Consider the following 12,471-nt stretch of genomic DNA (forward strand, 5'->3'; position numbering starts at 1 on the left):
AGACGCATTCGCAGTGCCTCCTTCGTCCCACCAATCCGCCAGTCTTCCACGTAAAGGTGGAATTTTCCTATTTGAGGAGACGAGACTGTGTGCGTTCCATAAAAGCAAAGAGTTGATGTGAGCAGAAGTCAGCAAATGATTAACCTTCATTCTGCAGTGACCTCAGTCCTTTCAGCAATGGTTAAAGGGATCAGGTTCACAGCAAATCCTTTATTATCTAAAACAGCACTGTATAGCATGTGCTCGATTCTAATTGATCAGAAAAGTTATTGATTGTTGATTTATTTTCGATAACTTCAGCTCTGATAGTAGTTCAGCTAAATCGCATGTTCTCATATCGTGTCGTTTCTTTAGAAACAACTCACACAGGGATTTATATGATGGGCAGTGCTCAGAAACCGGTTGTAAATATGTAATTGTTGATATAGTGGAGTTTTCTGTAGGAAGACGTTTATTTAGCAATTTTGGGATCTTCAGTGTCGGCACTTTGGTCAAAGGTAAAGCTTTCACAGGACAGTGTTCAGGACAGAGGACCAGTAACATGGCAAGCTGCTGCAATGTATGTATTATTAACCTTAATATAGGGAACAAGAAAGGCTATTATAACTGTTTATAGCCGCTATAATGCGAGAGATAACAGGAGCTAACTTTTCTCATGGAATTTCCACAATATTGAATGTAACTGTAAAGAAATAAAAAGTATAATGTGCCATTCTTTAATAAATAAACTTGTAATCATTGGATGGATGGATGGATGGATGGATGGATGGATGGATATACAGATAAATGGATATACTTTATTGATCCAGCAAGGGAAATTGTATGTAGGTAATAAACATTTACTGTGTTAACTGGGACATACTGTTATAGGAAAATAATCCACTTTGGGGTTAACTACACATTGAGCTGCATCACGCCACCTCATTGTTGATTTATTTTCCTCTAACAGCATGTCTATTTAACACTTATTCCACGAAATCGAGTCATACATGAGCTGATAGCCAACGAGTTGCATAGTGCCCATTCGGCTATAAGCCACGTCTGACGAGATTGAATGGAACAACTGTTTTATTCGATCCACATTCACTGGATTTTGAGAAACGGAGCATTTTTATTTTTATTTTTTGCAAATTCGATAAATATAAACTTTATACAAAACGTCTGACAAAATAATTTTCGCTTACAATCTAAACAAAGTGGCGAAATGACAGGAGCAATTTGTGAAAAATGCTATAATAATAATTCTTGAAAAAAAAGATATGTTCTTACCATCAAATACGTTCATTCCATATTTTGTTGCTTTTTTTTTTGTATTTTTGGGGGTTTTGTTTTCAAGTAGAGTTTTTATTTCAACCTCGGTTGGTTCAGCAACGCGCTTCGCCATTGTTTTTCTCTACTCATGGTATATGAGCTCATATCCTTGTAGTAGAGTAGCCAATCAGAGCGCATGATTGCTCATATACAGTGAATGTGGATAGAATAATGTATTTTATTTATTCCTTACAGGGGTGTGAGTCCCCAACCCTGTAAAAATATCCAAGAATCTCTTTACATGATAGTCAAATGTTTTTGATGGCAGATTTTTTTTTTCAGGACTCTTGTCGAAGTTATTTTTCAGAAGATCATGTGATGAAATGCTGAAAGAAACAGACAGGCAGATAGTTTGATATTTCCTGTAAAGCAAATGTATGCCATTCAGCTGACCGTAAAACTATGCAAAACTGATTCAGCCTCATATCAAAGGAGACATTCAGCAAGTGTGAAGTATTTTGCTTAAATACACATGGAGTGTACTGCTTTACATGCTCATGCACACATTAAAGAAGGAAAAAGAGTTCCTTTATAAATGTCGATGTTATCATTCTTTATTTCTCTCTCACACACACTTGCATACAGCTATTCAGATTTTTTTCTTTTAGAATTTATTCCACCATTTATGGTTATATACTTAATTTACCCCTTTTAAACATTTGTATATCGGGATAAAATCCTCACACTAAAAAATAAATTTCATAATGAAAAAAGAATGAAGTCGTTTAGGTTAGCCGGACTTGTGAATCAGATTCCTATCTCTCAGTCAAAACACAACCAACTCAGCTCCTGGATGAGGAAAAGAGCTTCCATATGAAGCCCCGTGTTTCGAGCTGCACTGCTCGAGTGCCTGAGAGTCAGAAAGAGAAACAGAGAAAAAGAAAGACTGAGCACTTTGCCAGGAAATTGAAAATGCCGCGTGGGAGACGAGAGGCCACAATTGACTCCGACACACTCCGCTCGGCCCTCGCTTCAGCGAGAAGCTCTCTGACCTAAATTCACTTTACCTCATCCACATAGACATTTGTTTAGCCTTCTGGGTAAACACTTAGAGAAATACAAGTCAGAGAGAAAAAACAGTACATCATTGAGTACATCCTGCAGTATTTCAGAGGCACAGATAGCTAGTGCCCTCTAGTGGCAGTGGTAGTCCTCTGGGTTCGGGCCAGCCTTTCTTTTGGAAATACTTTATGGGGATTTTTCTTAAACTGTACTTTAAAGTTAATGCTGGTTAGTAAATCCATAGGGTGTAAATCTGGACTGCTTTGACAATCATGGCTAAACACGACAGCAGAAGACAGTTGAGCAAAGATGGTGTCTGTTTGGAGGTGCTGAATGATTGACTTGTAAATGTACGGACTTGTAGCACGACATATAAAGACGAATTAAATGGTTTAAGTGAAACTGTTAAGCATTTGACACTGAGGAATATCTCTCTCTCAGTCAGGAATTGAGGCGATACCTCATGGACTCACAGCATATATCTTATTAAAGATTTCATTCCTTTTTCAGGATTTGTAGGATATGGACATCATCGACACACAGGAGTTGCTATGGGAGAACAATGCTGATTTAAATTACACTATAGGATGAAAGGAGAGAAATTAAGACACGGTGGACTTGATCGCATGACCTGAAACCCCTTATTCTTATTTTATAAACTGTCCAGCTCTCAGTCCTTTCAGAACAAGCTTTTAAAGTTAATAGAACAACGTCTGGATGCTCAGAGATCATGCCTTGACCTTTGACTCCTATAGCCTAAAGATAACCCAAAAGTCACTTTCTTTTAAATTAATCTCTGGGATCTGAGTATAGGAAACACTGCAACTCTGATTTTGGACAGCCACAGACCGGCTGCATGATGAAGCTCAGCTGTGCCACGTGTACACACACGCGCACACACACGCGCACAATCTTGACAGTGTCATTTGGACCATGCCAGAGAGAACGACTGCCACTTCCTGGCTCTGTGCCAGTCGAGACTCAGCAAGACCACTGAACCTAGAAGAGAGAGATCCAGGAATCACACACACACACACACAAATCTCTCAGAGAGCGAGGCGACTGTAATTGATAATCCTGCGATGATTTGTCATTGTTTGCTGTAATTGTGAGGCTGCTCAGAAGAGAAAATGGATTGTTGCGCATTAAATATGGCCATAACAAATCTACAGCTCGAGGTGGGCAATAATAAGAGTGATGCAGAGGAAAAGAGAAGTCATGAGCGGGCACGGTGCCCAGCGCTCATGGCCGAGGAAAAGGCCACAGTCATCAGAAAGTCGACATATTTACTGTCCTGCCTCTAGCAGAAGGAGGGAGTGAGTGAAAGATTACTTTGTTTACGACTGAGAGAGCAGCTAATCAGACTGGCTGCCATTCCTGCTTTCATTTATGAGATGTACTCCATATCTGGCTCTCGGAGACATTTAAGAGTAAGTGATAAGATGATCTCCATTAAAAGGGCTAGAACAGCAACCTCTGTTGTGCACGATTCTGTCAGAGAAAAATAAGACTTGCGTGTTATGGATTTCATCTGATTGTTTACATATGGACTGCAAACCTAATGTTCCTGCTGTGGACTCACCCGCACGTTTTACTGGCCCACCCTTCACCTTGAGTTCACTTTTTTTCAGCACTGGGGCTAAATCAGTCTTACACATCGACAGCTTGTGACAGCTTGTATCCTTACCGAGACAGAAAGTCAGAGCACATGTAATGTACACTGGTAACTCGCTCCATTCCACACTGACTACAAAGACCTGCTCGTGATTTTAAAAGCTCGGAGTGGTTTTTAGAGCTGGCATATCTTGCTGATCTCTTGAAACCCGTCCTGAGCACTTCATTCAGCTAAAGCAGGCCTGCTGTAAATCCTCACGAGCACTTTCACTTCAGATGGCGGAAGATGTTTTTCTGATACAGCATGTCAACTTTCGCTTATGCTCCTGGTGAACCCTGAAAGATGCTATGTCGAATCCTGGAGCAGATTTCTCTTTCACAAATTATTAAGTGGAAACCTAAAACCATGAACCTTACGAAGAACCCAAAGGGACCATTTTTAATAAGAGTATAAATGTCATAGTGTGGGGAGGGGAGTGTGAAAGCGAACACGTTTCCTCCAACACTTAAAGCCAGCTAAGGACAGCTTTCCAAACTGCTGCTCAGAGGAAAGTGCTATCTCCCCTCTTCCACATACATGAGCTTACAGATGTATACAGCTAGCTAGTGTCCTTGTGACTGACAAAGGAGAGAGTTTATGCTAGCCGTCTTACTCAGAGAGCACGGCCATCGTCGGGAATCGAACTTGCGATCTTCTGATGCTTTTCTGTTGCGCAGCTTGGGATCTGGTGTTTTTAAAACGAGATTAAAATGTAATGGTTTAACCTACAGTGTTCATAGTTGTTTATTTTGTTCTTCCAGGATAAAGCAGTTAATCAATATGAATGAATGGATAAAGATTTTTTTTTGTTTTTTAAATGCTTCATATTTAATTCTTTAATGAAGTTTTGTTTCATTAATATGCTTTATCATACATATTGTTTTTTGTTTTTCTTTTTGTGATTGTATGATTTGATGTTTGTTCTTTGTTTGAATGTTTTGTCCGCCGGTTGTGGTGTAGCTCCGGACCCAGTTTTGGGCGTCGGTTCCCTTCGGGCCTTGGTCCACTATGGGTGATGCCTGTGCTCCTCGCTATGGACTGCAGTGAGGTCATTGCTCTTTTAACATCGGGGTTGTCCAGCACTCTGTACGGCGGTGCTTCTGTGCTTGGCGTGGTGTTCTGCGCGATGTTGCCCGGTGGCGTCGTGGTGGCTGTACAGGCAGTTTGGGACATACCAGCGCTCTGTGCGGCGGTGTTTCTGTGCTCCCTGTGTGGATCCATGGCGCGGCGTTCTGGGTGATGTTGCCCAGTGGCTTCACGGCAGCTGTACAGGCGGTGTAGGACATACCTTCATGTGTCTTTTGGTGGGACTGTGGGCAGCTACGCCACTAGAATTGCATCCTGACCCTCTTTTGGTGGACTTTTTTTTTTTTCTCTCTAATTGTAAAGCGACCTTGGGTGTGAGAAAGGTGCTACGTAAATTCATCTCATCTCATTATCTCGAGCCGCTTTATCCTGTTCTACAGGGTCGCAGGCAAGCTGGAGCCTATCCCAGCTGACTACGGGCGAAAGGTGGGGTACACCCTGGACAAGTCGCCAGGTCATCACAGGGCTGACACATAGACACAGACAACCATTCACACTCGCATTCACACCTACGGTCAATTTAGAGTCACCAGTTAACCTAACCTGCATGTCTTTGGACTGTGGGGGAAACCGGAGCACCCGGAGGAAACCCACACGGACACGGGGAGAACATGCAAACTCCACACAGAAAGGCCCTCGCCATCCACGGGGCTCGAACCCGGACCTTCTTGCTGTGAGGCGCCAGCGCTAACCACTACACCACCGTGCCGCCCGCTACATAAATTGAACTCATTATTATTATTATTATTATTATTACTACAACCAATAATCATTATCATCATCATTGCTTAAATATGAACACATCCCATTCACATGATAAAATCATCCTTGGGCTCCACTCTCCTGCTGCTTACTTGCGTATCAATAGGTTGCGCTTTGCTTTCATGCATTCATGTGGCTCTCATGCTAATCTAAGTGCTCTTGCATAAGAAGCCTGATTGGAACACAGCCATATTTAAGACTTGGCTCCAGTGCCTCAGGGATGAAACCGCTGCTTGTGAAAGGTCCTGTATCCACGGTCCATGATTTTCCATGGATATTTAAACAGGCAGTGGAGTTGGACGATTTTTTGGTGGTGGTGGATGTTACTTGGATATCAATTAAGTATATTTAAATATGTATAAAATTATACATTCGCATGTTCCTCTTTAATAATGAATATTAATGTTGGATTTGATGTTTGTGTTTGTATATCTTCAGAACACCTTGGAGACCTGTAACATCTGCAGTAAGCCCATCATGGAGCGGATTCTGCGGGCGACAGGTAAAGCTTACCACCCACACTGCTTTACCTGTGTGGTGTGTCACCGGAGCCTGGACGGCATCCCTTTCACCGTGGACGCCTCCAACCACATCCACTGCATCGAGGACTTCCACAAGTAACACTACTCCACCACACAAACTTTTTCCAATAAAAAATGTGTCGTGTCCTCAATGCAAAAACCTTTTACTAAAGAGCAGAGATGTTTCGGTAATTAAAATGTGCTACGGTGCTTTTTTTTTGTTTGTTTGGTTTTTTTCATGGCCAATACAATGGAAAAGTGATCAGGTCAGAAAGAAAGGTTCAATTTTACACCGTGGAACGCAGCGCAGAGTTCCTTAAAAGAGACAATCAAGCTATAAAGAAAACCAGAAACAAGATTTCTGTGTGGTAGAGGAAAAATTGACCTGCTGAGGAACTGAAAAGTTTCACACACACAAGCCGTTATGTGTGTGAACAGAAAAGCCTTTGTGTCGAGGAACGGCCAGGTTTTAGCATTGTTGTTGTGGTTCCTCTCAGTCACCATACACCCCACTTCCTACCGAAGGAGTGAAGAAGTTCCATCACCTGGCTGGACCAAAAGGTCAGGTTTTGTCTTCACATCCTCACCAGCCTCCTCTGCCCACATCTCTGTTCCTTTTGCACATTTCCCCAGAATGTGTGAGACAGAATGGTATTCAAACCAGCGGCTTAAATAGCTAGAGAATTAAAAGCCACAGTGGGTTGTTTGAATTCAGATTACCTGCTTCTGCAGAAACAGGAAAGAATGGAGGTGAGAGCAGAGTATTTGAGGTAATGCTCTCCAATATAATGCTAAACCAGTCACAGGAAATTCACTGGAACTAATTCTGTCTTTCTGATTATTTAGACACACGCTTTGTGTCTCGAAGTGCAGATGCAATTTAGTGGTATAATGTTCGTGTATTGCCCATTTGTTTGGACGCAAAAGTTAGAGGCTTTTTTTTTTTTAAAGCTCATAGGCCAGTGAGCTGTTGCCATCATGCGGCATCCGTCATCTGTCTGTCCATCCACAATTGGCAAAATTCGCTACTCCTCCCTGAGTTTTCAATGGATTGTGATTCTGATTGTTTTGTTTGGAAGATCTAATCAGTCTGCACAAAAGTTACTGCCTGGTTTTGCGATTTCTCATTAACAAGTCACTAATTAGGCCAATTGGCGAACTTTCAGAAAAATCACTACTCCTCCCTGAGCTTTCATTGGATTTTGATTCTGATTTGTTTTGAAGATCAAATTTTTCTAATTGTTCTCATGAAGAACAACTGAACTAATTATAAAGGAGTCTGGGTTCTTCTCATGGTACGGCCGTGTGAGCTACTGCATCACTGACGCTCTGGGTTTGGGATTTTTTTTGTTGTTAGCTACTGGGACAAAAGAAACAATGTTCTTGGGTATAACATTTGTGGCTGGTTGGTGCTGTGTTATGTTCCTGTCCACTTTAGTTAAAAAATTGCATTAAAAGTCATGTTCTGTTTTTCGGGAATGTCGTTTATATCATCCCACTTTGACACAAATTATTTTCTATAACTACTAAATGCATTTACATAACTGAGTTATTATATACTTAACCAGAGATGAACAACTCAGGATACAGACTGAATGTCGGCTAGGAATATGTCAGAATATATCTAATACAATCAATATAATGTCTAATAAGACTAATTAAATACTGTTAGTCACTGTACTTATTTATAGAGAAAAGAAATTAGACGGGGCGGCACGGTGGTGTAGTGGTTAGCGCTGTCGCCTCACAGCAAGAAGGTCCGGGTTCGAGCCCCGTGGCCGGCGAGGGCCTTTCTGTGTGGAGTTTGCATGTTGTCCGCGTGGGTTTCCTCCGGGTGCTCCGGTTTCCCCCACAGTCCAAAGACATGCAGGTTAGGTTAACTGGTGACTCTAAATTGACCGTAGGTGTGAATGTGAGTGTGAATGGTTGTCTGTGTCTATGTGTCAGCCCTGTGATGACCTGGCGACTTGTCCAGGGTGTACCCCGCCTTTCGCCCGTAGTCAGCTGGGATAGGCTCCAGCTTGCCTGCGACCCTGTAGAACAGGATAAAGCGGCTAGAGATAATGAGATGAGATGAAGAAATTAGACGAGGTAATCGCTATGTTCTGGAGGGAGCGCGCACACACACACACACACAGCATGCAAAAAATAGAAAATGTCCATTCATTCATTCTAATTTTACCAGGTAGCTGATTATATCTGCCTTGAAAATATCAATGTGAATTCTGTACCTGAAATCAAATTATATTACCAGTTTTACAGTAAAACAAATAGTCAAAGTAAATAGCATAAGTACAAGTGCCCTCCACTTGATATCGCCTAACCACACATTTGAACACCACCCCCTTTTTACAATTGTGCCATTTTACACCAGGTTATTCCTGGCTCGATGGCCACACTCACATGTGCCATGATTTATTTTTGCACTTACATTTGATCATGAAATTAGGACCCATATTTTGCTGGTGTGTGTTGAATTGAATGAAGTTTGTACTCTGGTCTTGTCTGTGTCCCCCTGCAGGAAGTTTGCTCCCCGTTGCTCTGTGTGTAAAGAGCCCATAATGCCTGCTCCTGGCCAGGAGGAGACGGTGCGCATTGTGGCCCTGGACCGGGATTTCCATGTGCAGTGTTACCGCTGTGAGGTGTGTGTGTGTATGTGTGTACTTGCTACATATTGAGGATCAGAATATGTTTTTTTTTTTTAAACCACGGAGTGAGGACGTTTATGGGAACTGAGGGCGTTTTGACTGGTCCTCACTTCTTCAAAGGGCTGTTTAATGGTTAAGACTTAGTTTTCAGGTTAGAATTAAGTTAGGGTTAGGGTAAGGCATGGGGTTGTGATGGTTAAGGTAAGGGGCTAAGGAATACATTATATCAATAAGTATCCCCACAAAGATAAAAGTGTGCGTGCATGTTTTTATATACTACTGAGGACCAAATGTCCCCACAAGGATGTAAAACCTGGCAATTTCGATGTTATGGGAACATTTGGATGGTCCCCACAAGGAAATTGCTTTTGTTTTGTTTTTTTTCTTTTTAAACAAAAATTGGGGGCAAAAAAAAAAAAGAGCTAAAAAGTTTCCTTTTCATTACTGAGGTTAGGGTTAGGTGTGGGCACAGCATTAATGAACTGCAATAATAATGATGTCAGTGGAAGGTCCTCACAAGGATGGTGAGACAAACGTGTGTGTGTGTGTGTGTGCGCATACACACACGTTTTTATCTTTTGGTACTGATCAATTGTCCCTAAATAGGTAGGAATATTTGACAGTTTTGTCCTTACAGGGATATTTGGCTGGGCTCCAAATAAAGGAAAAGTGCTTTTTGTGCTTTTTTTATTTTAAACCAAAAACTGCAACGTATAATTAAAAGACTAAAAGAGACTAAAGGTTATGGAAGATCCTCACAAGGATAATAAGGCAAAAGTGTATATGTGTGCAGGACTGTGGCTGTCTGCTCTCTGAGGGTGATAATCAGGGCTGTTACCCACTGGATGGTCACGTTCTCTGCAAGAACTGCAACACCAGCCGCATCCAGGCTCTCACTGCCAAGGCCACCACCGACCTCTGAGTCTATTCTATTCTCACACACTCAAACACACACCCATATATACACACACACATACTCCTAACTCATCTGATGGCTGCATTTAGAAATATCCTCACGCTTAAAACTTGTGCGCGCACACACACACACACAGACAAACATGCAGTTCGTAATGATCACATTGTAGACGTTTGTTGCTGTCAGGCTGAAAGCATTTTATCTCTGCATCTTGTACGTACGCAAATAAAAACCAAGCATTTAGTAGCTGATTGAAACTTTAAAGGTACCGTGAATAGAATAATCCAGAAAGACTTGAGAAATCATTACATAAGGATAGTTATGATGATGGTGAACTGTTACAGTAGGAAACTCCTTTGTTTTGTATTTCTTTGTATATCTTACGTACGTATGGCCAGTGGTCAAAGAGCAAAATGTGACGGGAACAAATACGTAGTAAATAACATTTCGTTTACAGGTTCCCACAGATTTGAGTCATCTGTGTCCCATGAGAGAGATTTTTCAGGCATAACTCTGTCTAAAATTCCAGCTCAGTCAGTCGATGATGAGCTTTAACGTTATTCTGTGTCCTTTAGGAGTGAAAGCAGCACCATAATCCACTTATTCATTCAGATATTCTGACAATCAGTAGCTTTGGGTTCATCATTCATTCATATTATACTCATGTTGTACGTATGTATATGTTTGACTTGCAAAAACATGGTGACGGGGCCACATATATGTATGTATGAATACACACACACATACCTAAGGAGAAAATGCTCTTATTTCTTCATATTGCCTTATAAACTATATTAAAGGGCTTTTCGGGGTTAATATTTGGGTGAATAATATGCAAACAGAGTTTAAACGTGTACAAGATATTAAAGCTCTAGTTCCAGGTGTATAGAGGAGGGGAAGTTGAATAGTAGCTGCGCAGTTGTTCCACAACTATCCAAGACAAACACATCAATGATACGAATACAAATAGGATTTCGACAGTATTTCTTGAAAATCAGTAAAATCTGCGAACCTTGGCTTCAAACAACTCCTACTGGAGCGACGTTTACATTCTTTGACGACGTGTGTATATATTTACATACTTATGCAGTTCATAGAGAGGTTTATTATATGGAATAGGACTGTGAACCCGAACATATATAACCAAAGTAATGCTGAGTAATGCTGCAGTGCACTGCTGCTTCCTCCTATTATTCAGTATACTGCTTTACACTTAGCGCAGTTATTGTATTTATATGCATATCATGAAAGAAAGCGTTTAAAGCAACATACTGTAGTACTTTCTGGTATCTGAGAACATGAAGGCAGTATAAAGTGCCTTTTTTTTTGTTATTACAGTCCACAGAATGAGAAACACTGAAATGAAATCAGTTACGGTGTGACAATCAAACACAGAGGTTAAAATGGGATTTAAAAAATAAATCGATCTTAGAAGATTATAACCAGCTTAATTTAAAAATAACGAAAGAATTTCTTGTATGCTCTTATAAACAGCACTATGAGCATTATTTCCAATATTGGCAACTTGTGAAATGTAGTATTAGACCTTAATAGCAAAGAAATGATTGTAATGAGTAGGGGGGAAACTTATAGCGATAGGATTTATTTCTTAGCTTTGTAAAAGAAGAATAACAATATGCAATTTCCTTTTATTATTGCATTGACACTTTATATAAAATAATATGCAGACCTTAACTTTTTTTAACTCTTCAGGAAATATTTGAATTGTGATTAAGCAATAAGTTTTCCACACTACACCTCTCTTCCCTGTGTGCTTTTTCTGGTCAGTTTCATCATCTTACTCTTAAGGTGTTAACATGCAGAGAGGGCTTTTTTTTTCTTTTAAACTAACTTAGCAAAGGCACAGACAGGTGTTCTCTGTTTTCTCTTCTTGCACTCTTCTGCTAAAATGTATAACTGCTTATATGCTTACATTTTTAACTATTTTGCATCATCAGTGAGGAAAAAGCAAGGGATTTTAAGGACGTAAAAACATTAAACACATAATTGAGCATTAGGGGTAAAATGGACTTCGTTGCTCAGGGTGGCCTCAGATGGATTTGTTCAGTCAGGTACCGGTATTTCTAGAATGGAGCGTAAATTGATGAGAGCGTCAAGAGTCCTGACTTTTCTTACACTTTGTATTTTGTTAAGGAATCTTAGTCATGTGATTGGGGTTATTCTTGATCGGGGGATAACAGGAGAAAGGAAATAATTATTGTTATTATGAAGTCTTCAACAAGTTGACCAATTAGAAATCTTCATCTATGTTTTATGCCATTTTTTGATTTGTATTTGCAAGTACTCATTCGCACATGTCTCTGTATTATTTCCTCTAGCTTTAATAAACCTTTCTTGCGTAAAAGTCAGCTTGTTTGTTTGTTTAGCTATATTGGATGTGTCCTGTTTCAAAAAAAAGTCCCTCAAATATAATTCACCTGAAATGTTAAAGGTGCAATAGTCAAATTTGTTTACTTTTTACTCGAAAAAATAATCTGGAAAATGGCAAATGAGGGCCGCTGTAGGTTTAAAATAATGCAGAGCTAAGGGATGGGGGTTAATATTCTGAGG

At 40.5% G+C, this 12,471-nt stretch overlaps 1 protein-coding gene across 5 annotated transcripts in view; it reads left to right on the plus strand.

The window, feature by feature from the left end:
* Nucleotides 1-12,265, plus strand: part of lpp (LIM domain containing preferred translocation partner in lipoma) — a 492,132-nt gene extending 479,867 nt beyond the window's left edge. For all 5 annotated transcript variants that reach the window (XM_060919812.1, XM_060919814.1, XM_060919813.1 and 2 more), the window contains 3 exons: nucleotides 6,254-6,432; nucleotides 8,858-8,978; nucleotides 9,778-12,265. In XM_060919812.1, coding sequence (XP_060775795.1) covers nucleotides 6,254-6,432; nucleotides 8,858-8,978; nucleotides 9,778-9,906 — 429 coding nt within the window. In that variant the 3' untranslated portion in view covers nucleotides 9,907-12,265. The remainder of the gene's footprint in view (nucleotides 1-6,253; nucleotides 6,433-8,857; nucleotides 8,979-9,777) is intronic.
* The last annotated feature ends 206 nt before the right edge of the window (nucleotides 12,266-12,471 follow it).

Source organism: Neoarius graeffei, chromosome 4 (genome assembly GCF_027579695.1).
Source record: "Neoarius graeffei isolate fNeoGra1 chromosome 4, fNeoGra1.pri, whole genome shotgun sequence".
Lineage (NCBI taxonomy): Eukaryota > Metazoa > Chordata > Actinopteri > Siluriformes > Ariidae > Neoarius > Neoarius graeffei.